The 23,634-nt window shown below is 36.4% G+C and overlaps 1 protein-coding gene and 1 long non-coding RNA gene across 2 annotated transcripts; both read right to left on the bottom strand.

The window, feature by feature from the left end:
* Positions 1-20: 20 nt before the first annotated feature.
* LOC127869972 (uncharacterized) lies at positions 21-15,029 on the bottom strand. The gene is made up of 13 exons (XM_052412632.1): positions 14,987-15,029; positions 12,770-12,893; positions 12,215-12,405; positions 11,808-11,874; positions 11,468-11,487; positions 10,240-10,436; positions 7,361-7,514; positions 6,255-6,418; positions 5,432-5,617; positions 4,411-4,798; positions 3,072-3,262; positions 2,743-2,848; positions 21-64 (listed from the first exon to the last, which is right to left on the bottom strand). Exons 1-13 carry the CDS (start codon positions 15,027-15,029, stop codon positions 21-23), a joined length of 1,875 nt encoding a protein of 624 aa, XP_052268592.1.
* A 2,292-nt stretch (positions 15,030-17,321) lies between these two features.
* Positions 17,322-23,119, bottom strand: LOC127868458 (uncharacterized). The gene is made up of 2 exons (XR_008044136.1): positions 18,866-23,119; positions 17,322-18,721 (listed from the first exon to the last, which is right to left on the bottom strand). It is a non-coding gene; the product is annotated as an uncharacterized LOC127868458 (long non-coding RNA).
* Positions 23,120-23,634: the final 515 nt, after the last annotated feature.

Below are 23,634 nucleotides of genomic sequence, written 5' to 3' on the forward strand. Positions count from 1 at the left end.
ATTGGTACCTAGTCAGAACATTACCCACATTGGTTCCTATTCAGAACATGGCTCACATTGGTACCTAGTCAGAACATAGCTCACTTTGGTTCCTACTCATAACATGGCTAACATTGGTACCTAGTCAGAACATAGCTCACACTGGTACCCAGTCAGAACATTGCTTAATTTACACCTGCTCAGAATAGTGCTAACATTGGTACCTAGTCAGAACATGATGCACATTGGTTCCTAGTCAAAACATAGCTCACAATTGCACCTAGTCAGAACATGACTCACATTGGTATCTAGTCAGAACATGAATCACATTTGTACCTAGTCAGAACATGGCTCACATTGGTACATAGTCAGAACATAGCTCACATTGGTACATAGTCAGAACATTGTTCACATGGGTTCCTAGTCAGAGCATAGCTCACATTGATACCTAGTCAGAACATCTCACATTTGTACCTAGTAAAAACATAGCTCACTTTGGTTCCTACTCATAACATGGCTTACATTGGTGCCTAGTCAGAACATAGCTCACACTGGTACCCAGTCAGAACATTGCTCATATTTATACCTGGTCAGAATATTGCTAACATTGGTATCTAGTCAGAACATGACTAAAGTTGGTTCCTAGTCAAAACATAGCTCACAATGGTACCTAGTCAGAACATGACTCACATTGGCATCTAGTCAGAACATGAATCTCATTTGTACCTTACATGGCTCACATTGGTACATAGTCAGAACATGGCTCCCATTGGTACATAGTCAGAACATTGTTCACATTGGTACCTAGTCAGAACATAGCTCGCATTGGTACCTAGTCAGAACAAAGCTCACATTGGTTCCTAGTCAGAACAAAGCTCACATTGGTACCTGGTCAGAACATGGCTCACATTGGTACCTAGTCAGAACATAGCTCACACTGGTTCCTAGGCAGATCATAGCTCACACTGGTACCTAGTCAGAACATGGCTTACATTGGTTCCTAGTCAGAACATGGCTCACATTGATTTCTAGTCAGAACGTAGCTCACAGTAGTACCTAGTCAGAACATAGCTCAAACTGGTTCCTAGTCAGAACATGACTCACATTGATATATAGTCAGAACATGAATCACATTTGTACCTAGTTAGAACATGGCTCACATTGGTACATAGTCAGAACATGGCTCACATTGGTACATAGTCAGAACATTGTTCACATGGATTCCTAGTCAGAACATAGCTCATATTGGTTCCTAGTCAGAACAAAGCTTACATTGGTTCCTAGTCAGAACAAAGCTTACATTGGTTTCTAGTCAGAATATAGTTCACATTGGTTTCTTGTCAGAATATAGCTCACATTGGTTTCTTGTCAGAATAAAGCTCACATTGGTTTCTAGTCAGAATATAGCTCACATTGGTTCCTAGTCAGAACATAGCTCACATTGGTTTCTAGTCAGAACAAAGCTTAAATTGGTTTCTAGTCAGAATATAGCTCACATTGGTTCCTAGTCAGAACATAGCTCACATTGGTTTCTAGTCAGAACAAAGCTTAAATTGGTTTCTAGTCAGAATATAGCTCACATTGGTTCCTAGTCAGAACATAGCTCACATTGGTTTCTAGTCAGAACAAAGCTTAAATTGGTTTCTAGTCAGAATATAGCTCACATTGTTTTCTTGTCAGAACATAGCTCACATTGTTTTCTAGTCAAGTCAAGTTTATTACTGTTTATTCATTCCTAGAACTTAAATAGAAAATAACGTGTACAATATGATAGTTGGCAAATAGTTTCTGAAAAGATTTGTTATTCAGCTGAGCTCAGTTTCATATTTATTTACCATTTACAAAATTAAGTCTGGTACCCCTAAAGTCATTTAAATGTCTTAGAACTGTGATAAACTTTGTTAAAATTAAACCTCATTTGGCAATATAAGACACTCGGTATGTTTCTTAAGTATTTGCTGATGACAACCCTGTCAAACTAAAACCAATAAATTGGTCTAATACAAGACTGAATATGTCATTAGCCTCCTTTGTGTAGAATTGAGCATTCTTTTTTTTTAAACCAGGTCCGCAGTTCCTGCAGCAGTCAAATAATTCTTACTATTCTTATTATTTCAGAATATTCCAAGTATTATATTGCTGTAAATATATAAATAAAATTACATTTATTAAAAGTTCCATTATTTCCCCAGTCAAAATATTGTGTGTCTTGTACATTATGGAAAATGTTTTTTCAAATGCAAGATTTGGGTGAGTAATTCCTATTTGGTCTGTGTAACTACTATATAATTACAATGTAAGTACTATGTTACAATGTAAATACTATGTAATCACAATGTAAGTACAATGTAAGTACTATGTAATTACAATGTAAGTACAATGTAAGTACTATGTAATTACAATGTAAGTACAATGTAAGTACTATGTAAGTGCAATGTAAGTGCAATATAAGTGCAATATAAGTGCAATGCAAATACAATGCAACTACAATGTAAGTACAATGTGAGAATAGTGTTTGTTACACTTTAAGTTGATAATGACTGGAGATATAAACCTGCAGGAGCTCATGAGCCCTTCTCCCCTAAAATGTGCACTGGACTCCTAGATTATCTGAGAAAACTCATACCGAGTAGGTCTTCAATAGAAGGAAAACATAAAGAACAAGTGTGGTGTGTGATCCTTTTTGCATGAGCAACACATGTTTTTCACAACGATTGCAAGGCTCATAAGTTGTAGTTATATGAGGACAATGCTCTATCTTACCGTGTGTGATGTTCCACGTGTACAGGGAAGGAGTGAATATGACAATGCCAGGTCCTTGGGACCCCAGAGTAAGGTTCTGTATGGAGTCTTGAATGGTGACCAACAGCTGAGATTTCAAAATACATGTTGTATAGCATTACCAATATATTCTGATATACATTACTGTAAATCATTAAGTATGTTTGAAATCTCTCAGGCAAGAGTAATGGCAATTTAATTGGTCAAAATGGTATCTGTTCTGCATGGTAAAAGGTACTATTGATATACATGCAATATGAAAAAGTCTTTTGATTCATGCAATCAAGTATAGACCAAACAAAATCACTCACCGATGTTAATACTGAGCTGATGTTATTTGCAGCATACAGGGTTACATTATACACTCCAGCCTCTGACCATGTGTAACCTATGCTTGCATTTTCCACAGCTATGGAAACACCATCGCCGAAATCCCAGGTATACATAACATCACTGCCAGGGTGGGCAGGCACATTGAGTGTTATAGTCTCATTTGTGGGAACTGTGAACAGAAATAAGCACATTTTTTCTTATTGCAATAATTTAACATTCAAATAGCGATTGTACATGTATCTGTCTGGTAAAACTTTGACAAAAATGAAATATTGTTTATTTGTATTTGAAATCTTTAAAATGACCTTGACCAACTGACATGTGCACTTCAAAACCAATATTATTTTTGGCTGCACTGTAGCTGTTTTAAAATTATGTGGTCTGAAGATGAAATGAAGAATTCATGGCAAGTTTAAATATTTGAATTACTAATTAATTTAAAGTATCCTAAAATCACAAAAATTAATAAAATTATATTAAGTAACTGGCTTAATTGAACAAGAGCTGTCAGAAGACAGCGCACTCGACTTTTCGAGTGCTTGACAGTATAACGTAAGCCATCATGGGGAAATCGTTCATATTCAATAATGTCAAGGTAATAGAGTCATATTTTAACTGGAAGAGGACCATAATTGAAACATATTGATCGCTTATGCTTTAAAGAAGTGGTACATTATAGATGATTCTGAGTTCAGGTATATTTTCCACAATCTATTGAACATTTGTCCAGACATAAAACAAACTAAGTCAAAAAAGGCCATATTTCCGTCAAAATGCCAACCAGAGTTATGCAACTTGTCCTGTACAGTCCCCTTATGCTAGTGATCCAAGTCTGAAAGCAATAGCTATGATACTTTAGGAGTGAAATGGACCAAAACATAAAACTTAACCAAATTTTCAATTTTCTATGTATAACAGGGGCCATAATTCAGTCAAAATGCCAGTCAGAGTTACATAACTTTGCCTGCACAGTCCCCTTTTGATAGTAAGTAAGTGTTGCAAGTATTAAAGCAATAGCTTTGATACTTTAGGAATTAAGTGGACATTAACTCAAAACTTAACAATTTTTTTTTTCTAAGTATAAAAAGGGGCATAACTCTAAAAATAATGCTGAAAGGGTTATGCACCTTGACCTACACAATCATCTTATTGTCATAAAGAAGTTTTCCAAGTTTGAGTTAAATATCTTTGATAGTGTTAAAGTTATTTGACTTTATAAAAACTTTAACCAACGGCAAGGGTGACGTCGACGCAGGGGCAAGTAGTATAGCTCTAATTTTTCTTCGAAAAGTCAAGCTAACAATGAAAATAGTATACCAGTGGTTTGATGTGTAGAAATGCTGACATTCAAGATTCGCACTTGAACCTCAATAGGTCTCGAAATAGCAAAGGCCGAGATGTTGTTTGCCGTCTTCACTGTGACATTGAAGCCCGCAGAATTCATTGCAGAGTATGTGTGTCTGAACCTTATTCTCACAGGCCTGATGACATGCGCTTTAATAGCATGGGCTGCTTGAAGAAGATTTCCAGCCGCTTCTATGGTAAAACCAGTTGTTGCTCTTCCCTGCCAGGCCGTATCAGAGGTTACATGGTAGTAATACTCGTAGTCAGCCACCGCGGCCGAGATGATCTGTAACTGCGCAGTGTTCTCTACGAGAGCCAAGAAGTCTCCTGGTTGAACAGTCAGAATGCTTCCATCTGGCACCTATAGATTTGTAAGATTAGGATAAATTCATCACAGAAAGTCAGGGTTCGATAGTTTGAGTGCTTATTTGCATTTCTCTCTGTTTTCAAAAGTATCTCTGCAATACTACGGCAGACACACTTTTCTTAGGTAAGCTATCATGTGGCTGGGCAGGGAAGCAAACCTGAGATTGTGGGAGTTGAAGTCCAGCACTCTACCAACTGAAATAGCTGGCCCCATAGAGACCTTTCTAGTGTGAACTTATGTGCTAATAAGAGCTTGGAAAAGATACAGGGTGCTGCTAAGAATGGGCAGAGTTGAAAGAAAGACAGTCTGATGGGCAGAGTTGAAAGAAAGACAGTCTGCTTTCATTTAAAAATAAATAACCAATTCGAAGTAATTCTTAGTCTAGCACATGCACTTAAGGTATTTAATCATAACCTTTTCATTTGTTATTGGATTTTGGTAAAAATGCATACAAATATCATCATTAGTGTTTTATTTTCATACAAAACGTGGAATCATTTGTGTGGCCATATAATTGCCACAGGTAGTTATAATTTGGCTAAATATAAGTTGCAGCAATCTTTCATGAGTCTGAAGCTGCATACAATTATAACCATATATTGTTTCTTTCAATAAATTATTGTTCACCTGATAAAACCCAGCCCCGGTACTGGCAACACTAACAGAGATCTCTGCTACGAACTGAAATGTCCCACTGACATGATTGCCTGTTGTCTCCACAACTTGGCCACTATTCTGGTAGACGCAGCTTTGCTGAGAGATACTGTAGATGGTGCCGGCGCCACAGCGGTGCTTCCATCGCTCGCCCAGGGGCTGGGTGTGACAAGAGGCATCATGCGCGATACAGGAGTAGGATTTGTGGCAGAACTGCATGGACGGACAGTGCGGACGGTACACCTGCAGCGTGAGCAGTGAATTTCGTATATAATGAATCGAGCCTCAATATGGGACAACAGGAATAAATGCATGTGCCTAAAGTGTCGTCCCAGATTAGTTTGTGCAGTTCACACATGATAATCAGGGACAACACTTAATGCCAAGACTGGATTTTTGCTAATAAGAGACTTCCTTTTAACTATAAATACCATGAAAGTAGAATGTGCCATCCTTATTTAGACTGTGTGGTCTGCACACGCTAATGTGGGACGACACTCTACACACATGCATGTAGCCACGTTTTTCCCAAAGCAAGGCTCTGAGTGAACTTTGTAACTATGTGCATAGATGAAGGACATTAATAAGATGTAATAAACAACAAATCAAATTATTAAACTTAAGCAATAGTAGATCTTGGCTGGTAGCATAAATTCATCTTTGAAAATTTGATCATAATATCTCACTTTTTCATATGGTCCTTAATCCTTAAAAAGGACCCAAGAGAGTGGATAAAGGTTATGAACTTTTCTTTTAAGGGCTATGTGAACAATATTATGAGCCCTGGTCAATGAACCTGTACAGTCATGGTTCCAGCACTCTCAGCGTTGTAAGAGAAACCAACGATGGAGCCATTCTGGTGGAATTCTGCTCCGGATATCAGGTACAGTTTCCCGGTACCAGGATGGGTTGCTATGGAAACAGGACCAGATGAATGGCCAGCAGTGTAACTGCCACAATCTGCAACAGAAATATCAGTGAAACTGATGAATGCCTCCTGAAAATGCTGATTGTGTCAACATGGCATTAAAATGGCATGCTTGACATAAAAAGTCAAAAATTTCCTTTAAAAAATTGCAGCAAAGTGATCTAACAATATGCCTCTATGTGCCCATTATAGACATATTTTATATAAAGGTGGAAAGAGGAAAGGACTAAAGGACTTAAAATATGATTTGTAAAATTATTGGGACAAGAGGGCCATGATGACCCTTAAATGCTCATGACTTTACTACATGTGACCCATATTGTATTAATGGCCTTCATACTGTCAAGATGCCCATTCTGACCATGTTCAGTATCAGGACAATGTTAGAACCAGGCTAGGAGATTAAAGCTATCCAATCATAGTTTTAATAAACATCAATGACTTAATTAGTTTTCTTAAAAAAGAATGAATTAATGGTTTTTATATTACAAAGGAGATTCCAGATATTGTTAAATGTATAGTGATGACATGGTGCTCACAAAGCAAATAACTTACAGCGGCAACGCAACACATTATCAAGTTTTTGTCAAGACATAGGAATGGCAGTTAATTAAAACAAACCCAAAATTATTCTTTTAAAACTGTTGTTGGTTTTGTCATTACAAAAAAAGGGTTCTTGAATGACCAACAAGCAAACAATGTGAATGTTTATAGGAACATTAGGTCAAATATTTACCTCTGAACTGTCATATAGTCACTTAAAGGAAATGTAAAGCAAATCAGGCAAAGAAATCCCCAGAAATCATATGGTTATTTCTCAATCAGGTCAGGTCACAAACAGAATTGTGTAAATATTTCTTAAGCATACATAGAAGACCTGCATTTTAAGTTTGGCTTTGAATATTTTTTGGTGGCACAATACTGCCGTGATATGAAATACTGTTTAAAACAGCGAAAAATCAAAACAAACCAACCTGTGCTGTTCAGAGGAACGATGGTGCCATCCCCAAGGTCAGCCTCAATGTACATGTTGGTTCCCATGGTGATGGTCACAAAACATTCAAAGCGCTCAGTGCTGGTCACCACATCTGGGCAGCTCACTGTCACACCCTTGATCATTGTTTGTCCCTGAGGTAATAATACAAGTTACAATATATTTGGCAGTAAAAATACTTTTTTTCAGTGCAATATAATATTTTTTTCCATAGAATATTACATACATATATACATAGAATATTACATACATACATGTAAAGCTGTTCATAAAGTAATATGAATTTTATATATGAAGCATTTCAAGAAGAGTCATAAACATTTCATAAACAGAGTATTTCATGTACAGCTATTTGATGGGTATGTAATACAAGCTGAATCCATTTTGATTATAAGTATGTATACCATTTATCATAAAAATATTGAACATAAGAGAGTTATTTAGTAAGTAAGTGCTGAATTGCATTGTATAAAACATTAAATGTTTATGAAAAGGTTTACAAAAAACGTATGTGATAAACAATATTTATACTTTTTGTTATGATTTGTAATGTCACTTTATGAGATGTCAGTAAATATTTGAACAAGGGACCAGACTCTTAATTCTTCATCTGATTTAATTGTATGTTTGTAAATTTCAAAAGTGTGTTTCATACTATTTACACGTCCAAAGCATTCTGTTTTTCCTCTGACAATGAAATATGCACCTTTTAAGCTGTTAGGCATACTTAATGTTTAAATCGTTCATTTTTGGATTAATAATTACTTGATCCTGACCTGTAATATGAATAGGTATGCTTGGTCTACTTTTACGAATAGTCTCAACAACACATTAAACTATTTCTTGGGTAATCGGACAGTACCAGAAAAAGTGCATAATATTATTAACTTCATTATTACAGAATGTACATAGATTATTGACAACAATTTTCATTTTGAGCATTAAGAATTTTATTACAATTATGATGTGGAATATTCTGCACTGGAGCCACATAAGTTAAATTGAACACAAGTGCCTGTAAATATTTCCATTCAATATTAAATAATTCTATGTCCCAAAATTGTCAATACACTTTGTTATTATGTTGATAACTGGTAATCCTCAGTTAATAATGGATATTTTTTAACAGAGAAAAATACAAATTTTGATCCAGATGTTAATAAAAAACAATATTATACATTAAAATGCCACAAACAAAATTAAACAGACTTTTTGACAAAATCACTGAGAGTTTTATAGTGTAATATTCCATTTTTTATTATACCTTTTTGGAAATGCTTTTTGTTAAATATATAAAATTATAATCTATATTAATATGGTTTTCATGTATTTATATATTTATATGATGAATGCATTATGCACTGGTGGCAGAAAAATGATCGGTACATTAACTATGTATTTATACATTTCATGTCTTATATTGGAAATCCATTTGTGTTTATGTTATTGTTAGTCTGAACCAGTGTTGGTATTAAACAGTTTCTCTGTAACAAAGACTTCAATTACCCTTCAATAAATCTAATATGCCAAAAAATATTACATTTTATAATACATCTATAGGTTGGAATCTTAATTATAAATCAGTTAATTAGTGATAACATGTTGAAACATGTAACCTATTCTAACTTTGTTAATTTTGAAGAAATATCACAGACAAAATTTCGATCTCAACACCCTATTTATTGTTTTCTCAGTTGGATACATTTAAGATATCAAAGACAGTTACTGTAATCAGATTCTTCTACTGCACAACAGACATAAAATAAACGCCATGATGTCAGAGCTGCAAAACCAACAAGGCAGATTGTTTGAAATGTTCACTTGTCACACCTTGAAATGACACTCTTGTGGTATTTATGAAAGATCCTGCAAACATTTCCCAACTGAGGATATAACCCCCGGCCTCCCCGGCACAAGGCTGAAACTATATCACAAAACACCACTAGATCCTCAGTCAATCTTATGTTTTATTATTTCCAATGACTTCACTAAATAAATATGCCTAGTTCTGGGAAAAATGGGCTTATTGTCTGTGTGGAAAGTGTCATCCCTGATTAGGCTGTGCAGTCCAGTGGAGTTTAAGTGTAAAGTGTCATCCCTGATTAGGCTGTGCAGTCCAGTGGAGTTTAAGTGTAAAGTGTCATCCCTGATTAGGCTGTGCAGTCCAGCTGAGTTTAAGTGTAAAGTATCATCCCTGATTAGGCTGTGTGGAATGTAGAGGTTAACCTGGGATGACATTCACATGCATCAAGCCCAGTATTCCCACCACTGTTAACCTGGGATGACATTCACATGCATCAAGCCCAGTATTCCCACCACTGTTAACCTGGGATGACATTCACATGCATAAAGCCCAGTATTCCCACCACTGTTAACCTGGGATGACATTCACATGCATTAAGCCCAGTATTCCCACCACTGTTAACCTGGGATGACATTCACATGCATCAAGCCCAGTATTCCCACCACTGTTAACCTGGGATGACATTCACATGCATCAAGCCCAGTATTCCCACCACTGTTAACCTGGGATGACATTCACATGCATTAAGCCCAGTATTCCCACCACTGTTAACCTGGGATGACATTCACATGCATCAAGCCCAGTATTCCCACCACTGTTAACCTGGGATGACATTCACATGCATCAAGCCCAGTGTGTCATCCCTGATTAGCGTGTGTGGAATGTACAGGTTAACCTGGGATGACATTCACATGCATCAAGCCCAGTGTGTCATCCCTGATTAGCATGTGTGGAACGTACAGGTTAACCTGGGATGACATTCACATGCATCAAGCCCAGTATTCCCAGAACGTGACTCAAATAAACCAGACCTGAACAACAAGGTGGGCTCTCACTGTCTTGTTGTTGCTGTCCAAGGCAGTGGCCTTGATGACAGCTATGCCCGGGCTCTGCAGATTGTGGGTGAGCCAGGAGACAGATGGGGGGAGGGAGAAGCCCGGGCTCCCGTCTGAGATAGAGCCAGCAATGGTGACATCACTGCCTCCAGTCACGTTGAACACTACTGACGTGCTGCTGTAGGTCTCTATGATGGCTGTAGAGGCAAACGTTTAAAGAAATTGAAGATTTTCACAACGAGACATATACCCTCTAACAAATTTTTCATTTATATACAAGGACAAATAACTCTGAAATGTGTAAATGATTGGGCATGAAAAAGTGTCTTGCAAATCTAGACTACATCATGACAAATGTGGGGAAGTTAGCTCAACAAGGAAAATGTTATGACTGTCAAACTAACAGATGACACAAAATTACCTTTAAGCAGTGGAACAAACCCACAAGAATCATTGAGAAAACTTTCTGCACAGGCTAATCAGGAACAATACTTTCTGCTTTTTTTTAAAAAAAATTTTTAAGAAATTTTTTTCTTAGCAAAAATCCAGCTTAAGTGGAAAGAGTCGTCCTTGATAATCCTTTGTTGACTGCACAGGCTAATCTGGGATGACACTTAACGCACATGCTTTAAGCCCAGTTTTCCAAGAGCTCTGTTGACTGCACAGGCTAATCTGGGATGACACTTAACGCACATGCTTTAAGCCCAGTTTTCCAAGAGCTCTGCTAATTGATATCATTCCACAATCCCTACCTGGCAGGTCGTTGGTCAGACTGGACATGGGCAGTAAGGGCTCATTGATATCATTCCACAATCCCTACCTGGCAGGTCGATGGTCAGACTGGACATGGGCAGAGAGGGCTCATTGATATCATTCTACAATCCCTACCTGGCAGGTCGATGGTCAGACTGGACATGGGCAGTAAGGGCTCATTGATATCATTTCACAATCCCTACCTGGCAGGTCGATGGTCAGACTGGACATGGGCAGTAAGGGCTCATTGATATCATTCCACAATCCCTACCTGGCAGGTCGATGGTCAGACTGGACATGGGCAGTAAGGGCTCATTGATATCATTCCACAATCCCTACCTGGCAGGTCGATGGTCAGACTGGACATGGGCAGTAAGGGCTCATTGATATCATTCCACAATCCCTACCTGGCAGGTCGATGGTCAGACTGGACATGGGCAGTAAGGGCTCATTGATATCATTCCACAATACCTACCTGGCAGGTCGATGGTCAGACTGGACATGGGCAGTAAGGGCTCATTGATATCATTCCACAATCCCTACCTGGCAGGTCGATGGTCAGACTGGACATGGGCAGTAAGGGCTCATTGATATCATTCCACAATCCCTACCTGGCAGGTCGATGGTCAGACTGGACATGGGCAGTAAGGGCTCATTGATATCATTCCACAATCCCTACCTGGCAGGTCGATGGTCAGACTGGACATGGGCAGTAAAGGCTCATTGATATCATTCCACAATCCCTACCTGGCAGGTCGATGGTCAGACTGGACATGGGCAGTAAGGGCTCATTGATATCATTCCACAATCCCTACCTGGCAGGTCGATGGTCAGACTGGACATGGCAGTAAGGGCTCATTGATATCATTCCACAATCCCTACCTGGCAGGTCGATGGTCAGACTGGACATGGGCAGTAAGGGCTCATTGATATTATTACACAATCCCTACCTGGCAGGTCGATGGTCAGGCTGGACATGGGCAGTAAGGGCTCATTGATATCATTCCACAATACCTACCTGGCAGGTCGATGGTCAGACTGGACATGGGCAGTAAGGGCTCATTGATATCATTCCACAATCCCTACCTGGCAGGTCGATGGTCAGACTGGACATGGGCAGTAAGGGCTCATTGATATCATTCCCCAATTCCTACCTGGCAGGTCGATGGTCAGACTGGACATGGGCAGTAAGGGCTCATTGATATCATTCCACAATCCCTACCTGGCAGGTCGATGGTCAGACTGGACATGGGCAGTAAGGTTAGCTGATGGACATTCAGGTGAACCGTGTCTGACCCACACAACTGACCACTGTTCCCAGTACAGGCCTGACCACACGTGGACGATGACACCATGGCCGAGGTCAGGTTGTTGCCACAGAAACACAGTTTGCCATGGGTGAGGCCGGCATATCTGGAATAAGGCAAAGTAAAGGATTATTTTTACACTTATAAAAACACAGGCAAACAGTTTTGATGCATGGGATAGAATCCATAATATATTTATATTTATTACCAACTTTCACATTCAATTTATGTTTCCTAATAAAGTAAGTCAAGTTATAATCGCACATTTAATTTACGTTTTAGCACAAAGAATGACGTTCTTAAATTTTACATTAAAGATTATTTTCATGGAGAAAATGTTCAAACTTTCAAATAAAGTTATTTTTAAGTGAAGAATTACATGTATACATGTATCACAATTTTCATAATTACCATTTGATAGGCCCACTAAGTAAAGCTAACAAATGCTCAACAAGGTAAAGGTATCTTACTCATAAGCAAGTTCTGAGCACATGTTCATACAGACGTCCACCGTTGTACTGTTGGTCTCATAGTTGCCAGGGTTTGTACCCAGTTGTCGAGCGGCTGGGGTGTCAGGGTGACATCCAAGGTCAACTGGAATAAATAGAGAAATGACCTAAGGACTGGAACACGCCTCATCATCATCAGTAACAATATTGATTGATAAAATAAAACAGTGCAGGAAGATGAGCACATTTTTGTATTCAAATATACATTTCTCGGCCACTGTTAATTCCCAGAGTTAAAACATAAGTTGTCAAGACATCGATGAGAATAATCATGTTTCTTAAGAAAACAAAAACATAATTTATACAACTATAACAATGAATTCTTGATAGATTAAAAAATAAACTTGTCTTCACATATCTGAAAATGTCTCTTTTTACGAATGAATTAAATTATAACAGTTCAACATAGTTTTCCTCTATGCTTCCATGTTATTAAAAATTTAGGATGCACTCAAACAATCTTACAAACTCTATATTATTGTGTTTTTTTAGATTAAAATTTAATTGGCAACACGTTACAAGACTTAGTGTATAGACAATGTCATTCAAGTTTTCTTTTAACTGGGTGTTGTCATGTCAATTCACATCGCTGTCATCAAAGTCAACAAAGATACAGTTACAATCATAATTGTGGGTATGCCACAGAAGTAAATCACATATTTACCTTCATATGAAAAATGGATTGCCAGTGTCCAAAGCAGGAGCTTTAATGGAATAGAAAATCACTTAAGACAAGTAAACAAGTAATTAAATAAATACTTAACTATTCTTTTAAATTATATGAAAGCACTTTTTGCTTGAGGCTCAACTTTAACACTCACCTGTTCTAAAAAAAAACCCTCAATATTTCAGTATTAAACAGGTAAACAAACATTTCTCATCATATCATTTGTTATTGAACCAACATTTCAAAATACATACAGTATTTAGTCTTGAAATAAGGCTTTGTAATAAATTTCATATGGGAATATTCCATAGAAAATACCATTAAAACAAGAGAAATGCAGAACCAACACTAAAACCAGAGGTCGTACTAAGCCATCCATTCTTAGACTTACAATACAGAAAAGTCTCGGATCCAAGAAAAAACATTTCTTGACTTTTTTTTTAGTATTTATAGGCTACCAATGGTACCTTTATTATTAAAAATGCCAAGTTTAATACCAAATTAAAGGAATTATTGCATATTTAAATTTAAAATTTGTTCTTTATTCATAGTCTTAAGTCCAAGAATTGTTTCGTGAAAATGGGCCCTGATTTTGTTTGCTTCTAATGAGGATACATGTCCATGCTGGAGAAAAGGTATGGACGTTTGATTTCTGGTATGTAAACAGTAGAAATATATCAATTTCTGAAGGACTGAATAAATATTTAGTATGACAATAGTGAAGTAGGAAAAAACAACAACTGAGATACACATTAAATTTTACGCTCAAGTAACCAGCTTGTTCAGTAAAGCGGATCAACAATTTTTCTGTAGACAACTACCTGATGAAAATAGTTTAAAATTATTTAAATATCTAGCCATCAGATTATAAAAAAAATATTATGTTGTAACAGTATATTTTGTATGACACACATTCTATTTCCCCCTTAAGCTGCTATTTTGTGCAATGGAGCGCAATCTTTTTTAATAATGTAACAAATGCCAACTGAAAATTGGTATGAGATTGTTCGATTAGAGGAAGATGGCTTGAAGTCTTATTTCTATTTTTAGCAATGGTGGCCATCTTGTGCAGTGAAGTGTAGCCATGTGCATAAGTTTGACAGAGAAACGTCCACGGGAAGATTTTTGTGTTCATACTTATTATATTAGGCAAGAAATTAAGAAAAACTGACAAATATACTTAAATTTTTATTTTTAGCTCAAGCAGCCATTTTGTGCAATAGAGTGAAGCTGCGGAGCCATTTCGGACAATCAAGTGGAATTTTTTTGGAATGATTTTGTTACAGGATAGCCTGTAAAAATATTAACAAATCTTTTCATAGGGTAAGAAACTCAATGCTTGTCTGCAAAATATCAAGCGATTGTCATTAATGATTGTAATTATTTATAAGCTGAACCAATCAAATGTTTGACATTCAGTTTTCAGTGCGTTCATATCTTCTCCAATTGGTAATTTATTTTAAAACTGCATGTTTTATGACAAAATTTTACCCTTGACCTCTATGTATTACCTTGACCTTTTTCTTTTCCTGACCATTTTCTTATCCATGACATGCTGTCTCAACATTTGGGGTAGATTATTTACTATGACCTAAACCTTGAGATAGGAAAGCAGATTTTACACAAGACACGTGTTCCCATGGTCGACATTTGTGGTGAGTTATTTAAAAATTGCATGATAAACGAGAAAGTGACTAGGTTAAAGTCCAGACAGACTCGGACACATACACAAACACAGGCATTCACATAAACCACGGACTCTAGATCAATATACGCTCCATGCATTAACTCAACCATTTTGATTGCTATATCAAGCTTTCAAAAGTGGGCTGTACAAAAATGGCTTAAGACATATTTCAATTTCAAGTTATGGCCATATTGTGCAGAGAAGAGAAACTAAATGCAAATGTTTAGTAGAAGATACTCAGAGGAACATTGGAGTTACTTTTCATAAAGATTTATGAAGAAATGACAGGAATACAACATTAAAACCATTAATAAGTTAATCAACACCATTCCACCTAGTTTTCGCTAATCTATACGCCGAGATTGTTCATGGAAAAATCTGGCTAAAATATAAATGAATAAACATAAAAGTTTTTAGGACAAGAAATCAATATAAAATAAGAAAACTTACCAAAGAATTCCAGCACATGGTTGAACAAATCTTCAGTTGTTTTCCTATTTGCAAGCCAATTGCCTTTTGTTATTAATATTCATAACTATTTTTAAAATTGAAGGAAAATTTTCAAGTAGTTGAAGAAATTTGCCAAATGCTGATTCTTTTGACGTCACGTTTCTTAGTGCTAATTAACAAACAACAATGGCCTTATTTCTAATATAAATTTAACAATACATCACAGTAGAAACATAGACACATGTTTAAAGTACAAATTGACTTAATTTATTAAAAGGCTGTGTTAAAAGTTCATGAACCAATAGAGCATAGTTTGTAATAATTACTTTGCATTGATAAAATATTCATTAAGTAAGCAAGTGGACCTTTTGAAGTAAAACTTGACCAGCTTCAGTAGAGACACAGATGTTGATTCAGTTCTAAGTTAGATAACTATCAGTAATCAATGTTCAATAGTTGACAATTAACCTTTGAACATTGGTCTATTTGTTGACACATGTCAATTAGCAGTACTGTTGTGATTAAAAAGTAATTTCAGTTGCACAACCATGCATACATGTTTTACATGTAATATTAAAATCAAAGTTGTAACACAAATGTTCAGAAACTCTAAAAAATTGCAGACATCAAAGCTTAGCTGAATTTAAGAATAGTTTGTACAACCAGGTGAATACATTTGATACATTTAATATTCCTAAACAAAGGGAAGTAGGATTCTCGGTGATTGTTTTTACATGTTTTGACGTTACAATTCAATTCTTTTTGAAACATTATAAAATATTTTACAGTAACCTCAATCTGTTTTCTTGTTAATACAATCATTCCTGATGATAGTAATAATGAAACATTGGAACATTAATAAAATGTCAAAAGATTGCTTGTATTCTTCAGTTAAAATGAGTAAGGTGTTACTTTGGCAGGAGTTATTATTTCTTTTAAACCATTATCAATTCTTCATGCAAACTTCAAAAAACATGTTCACCCATTTTAATTATTCAACTAAAATGGAAGAACCTTTCAAAGCATAATCTGGTAAAATTATCATCCCCTCTTTGATGGCATTAGCCCTACATGTTTACTACCCTGGAATTTTCCATTCATTACTAGACACAGCTAGCAACTAGAGACAGCTACATGTAGTACATGGTGTAACTAAAGACAGCTATTAAAAGCTAGTTTTACAAATCAGTTTTTAACTGAAAGCTACCTTATTACAAAATATCATGCAATGTACACAATACAAGAGGGTCATATGCCCTAGGTTGCTCACCTGGAAACCAAAAATATATAAGAAACTTTTGTGATGTATTTATAATAAATGTGTCTTCTGACCTTGGGTTTTACTTAGAACCATTTTGAACATAGTTGAGATATCATAAAAAAAATTAGATTAAATTTTACTGATTGGTTGGTTAAAAAGACTTTGTCCAAATAATGAAAACTGCATCACCAACTAGCCAGTTCACAAATATTCACTTAAAACATATAAGGAAAACTGTTCCGCCCCCTAGGCAGCCATGTTTTTAATGGGTCAGATCCATTTTCCAACTCTTTCTAGATATCATTAGAAAAAAATGTATGAAGATTGGACAACAAAATAAGAGTTCTAGTGTTCACAATGATTCACTATAGCGATATAAGGAAATGGATTGAGCATGTTGTGCTCAGGTGAGCAAATATGTTACAAAAATGAGAACAAACAAAATGTCAATGGTTTTATTTTTAATACCACCATCAGGTACTGTTCCTCATCACAAAAAGTAACAACAAACTTATTTACAAATATTTATAAAGGTTTACACCAAAATCATTATTATATCTTACAATGAATATAAATAATAAATACTTTTTGTGGTACAAATAACAAATGTACATTTATCTGATTTATTGTATTAAAAGCTTTATTACAAAATGCACACCTGCCAATACCTCTGACAATGAAGTTATGAAAATGGCTATGAAAAAACACTAAGATCTAGAAAAACAACAACAACAGGAACATATTCAAGTTATGTCTAGGTGACAAAACCCCAAAAGCTTACACAGTTCATTAAAGAATTTACAAGCCAATATCTGCCAAAATAACAAGAAAATCCACACAAATAACTGAGGCCCTGGAAAATCTGTGAAAACTGAATTCTAAGTGTGTGCAAACTTCAAGTTTTACTGCTTATCATTTCTTTTTGATGAGTTTTGTCAAATAAAGTAGGGTAATGTATCTTATTTTAGACTTCTACATTTGAGTTAAGTTTTTTTAGCAAATTGATTGTAATTATAATATGTTTGTGAGAGGTTATGCTGGTTTTCAAAATTATATAAACAACACCTGTTTAAATGCATTAAATGGCACTTTGTTATGAATTAAGATTCCACACCAAAATAGTGGATAATCCCTTCAGTAAAAGCGTTTTATCTGCACCAATTATATCTGAAAAAGTATTATGTTGTGAGATCAGCAGACATTAATCAACTAAATAAATCAGCACATGCCCAATTTCCCAAGTAAGTTTAATATTGCAACTTATTTAATATTTAAACAACCGTCTTTATTTCAGCTTGATTCTAAGTTGACTTTCAATTATACCAAAACTTCATGTTAATTAATGATCATTTTAATAAGATTTTAACATATGATGTTATGTCCTTAGTTCAAATATGTGAACACTGTCAGTAAGTTTAAGAAAAAAAGTAATGATATTATTTTATTCCAAACAAGCATAAATTCAAACAAGGGCTGTTTGTAAAACACGCATGCCCCCCATATGGGCTGTCAGTTGTAGTGGGAGCCATTGTGTGAATACATTTTTTGTCACTGTGACCTTGACCTTGGACCAAGTGATCTGAAAATCGATAGGGGTCATCTGCCAGTCATGATCAATGTACCTATGAAGTTTCATGATCCTAGGCGTAAGCATTCTTGAGTTATCGTCCGGAAACCATTTTACTATTTTGAAACACTGTGACCTTGACCTTTGCTCTAGTGACCTGAAAATCAATAGGGGTCATCTGCCAGTCATTATCAATGTACCTATGAAGTTTCATGATCCTAGGCGTAGGCATTCTTGAGTTATCATCCTGAAACCATTTAACTGTTTCGAGTCACTGTGACCTTGACCTTTGACCTAGTGACCTAAAAATCAATAGGGGTCATCTGCCAGTCATTATCAATTTACCTATGAAGTTTCATGATCATAGTCGTAGGCATTCTTGAGTTATCGTCCGGAGACCATTTTCTAATTCGAGTCACTGTGACCTTGACCTCTGACCTAGTGACCTGAAAATCAATAGGAGTCATCTGCCAGTCATGATCAATATACCTTTGTAGTTTCATGATCCTAGGCCTAAGCGACCGACATGTGCAAAACAATATACCCCTTCTTCTTCGAAGGGGGGCATAAAAATACAATAGGTTATTTTTTAATTTCTAATCTATACTGGTAAATACGTCTAACAGATAAAGCAAAGTACTTATCAACTTTCTAGGACTTGACAAAAAACAGCAGTACAACAACGACTAAAAACATACATCTGGTTTTGATAATAATTTACGGTAAACCAAAGTTGTTAACGTGTTTTTCAGTTTTGAATAAAGCACAGTTTGGGATAATGGTGACAATGTACAAACATAAATATAATTTGATTTTCAAATTATTTGCTCAGCACATCAACATATCTAGTAAAACAAACAAAACTATAAGCATCAAAAATTTGCTTTAAAAAGTTTATAACACAATTTAAGGTAATTTGGGCCAATACCTGAACAACTCAAAAGTTTTCTAAAAAATCAACATTATTCCATGTTTCCCTGAACTACCAAAAAAGAAATGGGTATGTTTTTCAGCAAATCCAATGAACATCTTATCATTTTGTTGTGGCCTTAGTTAATTTTTTTATATTAAGTTTTATTAATCACAGAAGATGATTATAACTGCCTTAAAATGCATTCATTTAACACTTTCAAATCACTTAAATGCCAACGGTATGATGTGAAATAATAAAATTTGATACAGTGATGTATACAAAGTGGCCAGTTCTGTATCAGAGTGGTTCAAACTCAGTCCTTCATGCTTGTGTTTGGCAAATGACAATGAATCAGTTGTGAGACATCATGAGATTAACAAGTAGATGAGATTCATTGATTCCTGTTTCACAAGAATTGATTACAATCTTTAAGACGCTGCTATACCGGCCATGAATAAGTTTATAAATATGTGAACAAATTATTTTAAGTCAATTGATTAACTATGAATCGTTATTATTGAAAACTCATTTCTATGAAGAACACTTTAGATTTGGACTTGACACACATACAACAGCACATTCATGACATGTTTTGCAGACCATTTATAAAGTGAATCAACATTTATATTTACAAGCAGATGTCTGAATGTTGTTCAATGATTTAATCAAGTGAGGACTTCAACCATACACACAATGTCATTAACAGTTCAGGATGAGGAGATAGTATTCAATCTATCAGCAGTTTGTACAAGCAGGTTTTAAAGACAGGAAGACAATAGAAAACAGTTTAACCCTTTCAGTGCTGGAACCAAATTTTGAAGGCCTTTGCAAACAGTTTGAATCCAGATGAAAGGCCACAAAGCATGGCGTCTCATCTGGATCCAAACTGTTTACTATTCTGATAGTATTCTTTGAAACAAGAGGGTCTGCAAGGCCCAAAGTCGCTCACCTGAGATAACAAGATATTATTGGGACAAATCTTCTGACCAAGTTTAATGAAGACCGCCCTTGGAAGCCATGTTTTTCAAGCAAACATAATTATTTTCAAACTCATCCAAGATATCATTGAAACCAATCTTCTGACCAAATTTCATGAAGATTTGACAATAAATGTGGCCTCTAGAGTGTTAACAAGGTTATACTATAGCCATATAAGGAAAAATGCCCCGCCCCTGTGGCCATGTTTTTCAACCAAATGTCATCATTTTTGATCTCTTCTAAGATATTATAGGGATGAATCTTCTGACCAAGTTTCATGAAGATTGGACAATAAATGTGGCCTCTAAAGTGTTAATAAGATTTTACTATAGCCATATAAGGAAATATGCCCCACTCCTTGACAGCCATGTTTTTCAAGCAAAGGTTACCATTTTCAAACTCATCCAAGATATCATTGGGACAAATCTTCTGACCAAGTTTAATGAAGATCGGAAAATAAATGTGGCCTCTAGAGTGTTAACAAGGTTTTATTATTTAAGGATTATTTAATATTAAAGGAACAATGCCTTGCACCCTGCTGGCCATGTTTTCCAACCAACCGGCATCATTTTTGAACTCTTCCAAGATATTATTGGTATGAATCTTCTGACCAAGGTTCATGAAGATTGGACAATAAATGTGGCCTCTAGAGTGTTAACAAGATTTTACTATAGCCATATATAGTCATATAAGGAAAAATGCCCCGCCCCTTGGCAGCCATGTTTTTCAAGCAAAGGTTACCATTTTTGAACTCATCCAAGATATCATTGGAAAAAATCTTCTGAGCAAGTTTCATGAAGATCGGAAAATAAATGTGGACTCTAGAGTGTTAACAAGGTTTTACTATAGCCATATAAGGAAAAATGCCCCGCCCCCTGGAAGCCATGTTTTTCAACCAACCAGCGTCATTTTTAAACTTGTCCAAGGTATTATTGGGATGAATCTTCTGACCAAGTTTCATGAAGATCAGACAATAAATTTGGCCTCTAGAGTGTTAACAAGATTTTACTATAGCCATATATAGCCATATTAGGAAAAATGCCCCGCCTCTTGGCAGCCATGTTTTTCAAGCAAACTAAACCATTTTCGAACTCAACCGTCATATCCATAAAAGACATGTTCTGACAAAATTTCATGAAGATTGGACCAAAAATGTGACTTCTAGAGTGTTCACATGTTTTCACTTTATACATATAGAGAAAACTGCCCCGCCCCCTGGCCGCCATGTTTTTTCATCGATCTAGACCATTTTCGAACTCGTCCGAGATATTAATAAAACCAATGTTTCCACCAAGTTTCATGATGATTGGGCAAAAATTGTGACTTCTAGAGTGTTCACAAGGTTTCTCTAAAGCCATATAAGGAATACTGCCCCGCCCCCTGGCAGCCATGTTTTTCAACGGACCGAAACCATTTTTGAACTCAACCAACATATCATTTAGACAAACATTTTGACAAAGTTACATGAAGATTTGGCATCAAATGTGACTTTTACAATGTTCACAAGGTTTTTCTTTTTTTGACCTAGTGACCTAGTTTTTGACCCAGCATGACCCAGTTTCAAACTCAGTCGAGGTATCAATGGGACAAATGTTCTGACCAAGTTTCATGAAGATCGGACAATAAATGTGGCCTCTAGAGTGTTCACAAGGCAAAATGTTGACGACGGATGACGCACGACAGACAAAAGGCGATCACAAAAGCTCACCATGAGCACGTTGTGCTCAGGTGAGCTAAAAAATCAAAGAAAATGCTAATTTTAGAAATCCAGCAGACAACATTTTAGCAGACGACAAATTTCCCAGCATGCAAAGGGTTAATGCTATTCAAGCAGTATCTAACTTCAAGCAGCTCATCTAGAAAGAAACAAAAGTGTTCACAACTCAACTTGCCTTTTAAAAGGGACAAATCTAGGGTACATTTGTGAAATCTTCCCTTTAACCACTTGCATGACAACCAAGGGCTAGAAAAATTTAATCTACCCTTGTAGAAATTCGGTTATGATTATAACCAAGCTCCTTGAAAATTCAACTGTTTGTTGTAATATTTACAATTATTTGGGCTTGAGGATTAAAACAATTATTATGAGGGCAGTAAAGACAAAACTATATACCAACGTACGTAGTTTCAAATGATTTAAATAAGTCTGGCAAAGTGAAAATTTTGAAGAAACAATGTTAAACAAGTCTTAAACCAATATTTAAATTTCATTTTTGATGCTCAAATGGACACAGATATAATGCCGAGGCTAGAAATCCAGTTTCCGATTGGGAATAAAACACTATTCAGAACACCAAGATGAAAAATCTCATACAACATTCAGCATGTCTAATGGGCCAAGACTGGCATAACATATAGTTCACAAACTTATTGAAAATAGAATCAAAAGAATAAAATTACTTTAACAATGATATTATATTGAGTAAGGATTGTAAACAAAAAGCTGCATTAATTTGCCAGTGTCAACAGAACATCACCATATAAATTGATTGCAATAAACAGACAGCTGTCTGCAATCTATTAATCTAATGCCCTATTCCAATTTGTGGAAGAAGTTCATTGAACAGCTAAACATTGCTGGCCAATTTAAGTTATTATAACCACAACATACAAAAAACAAGAGCACCGCCTTGCGGGTGCAGACCGCTCATCTATTTTCTTTTTAAAGGTGAAGGGACTCTCATTTTCAATCACAAAGGAGGGAGGAGTGGAGTGAAGAGGGGTGTATAGTGTGGGGTTGTGGACATTTATTACATTATCTTCCAAAAAAGCGGAAAAAAAAAAAAAAAAAAAAAAACAAATCCGGGGGGGGGGGGGGGGGGGGGGGGGGGGGGGGGGGGGGGTGGGGGGGGGGGGGGGGGGGGGGGTGGGTGCGTGGTTGGCGGTATTCAAACATAACCATTTTTTAAAAAAATGGGGGGGGGGGGGCGGTGGGGGGGGGGGGTGTTGGGGTGGTATTGGTGGATGGTCTTCAAACATAACCATTTTTTTAAAAAAAATGGGGGGGTATAGGTGAGGTGTGGGGTACATGTGAGTGTCTAAAAAAAAAAAAAAAAAAAAAAAAAAAAAAGGGGGGGGGGGGGGGGGGGGGCGGATTTCCGGGGTGGAGGGGGAGGGGGGGGGGTGGGGGTGGGGTGGGGGGGGGTTGGGGGGTGGGGGGGGGGGGGGGGGGGGGGGGTATAGTGTGAGGGTGTGGTGGTCATTTGTGAGATGATCTTAAAAAAAAAAAAAAAAAAAAAAAAAAAAAAATATGGGTGGGAAGGGGGGGAGGGGGGAGGGGGGGAGGGGGAGGGCAGGGGATGG

This window comes from Dreissena polymorpha, chromosome 2, assembly GCF_020536995.1.
Source record: "Dreissena polymorpha isolate Duluth1 chromosome 2, UMN_Dpol_1.0, whole genome shotgun sequence".
In the NCBI taxonomy this organism is placed as follows: Eukaryota; Metazoa; Mollusca; class Bivalvia; order Myida; family Dreissenidae; genus Dreissena; species Dreissena polymorpha.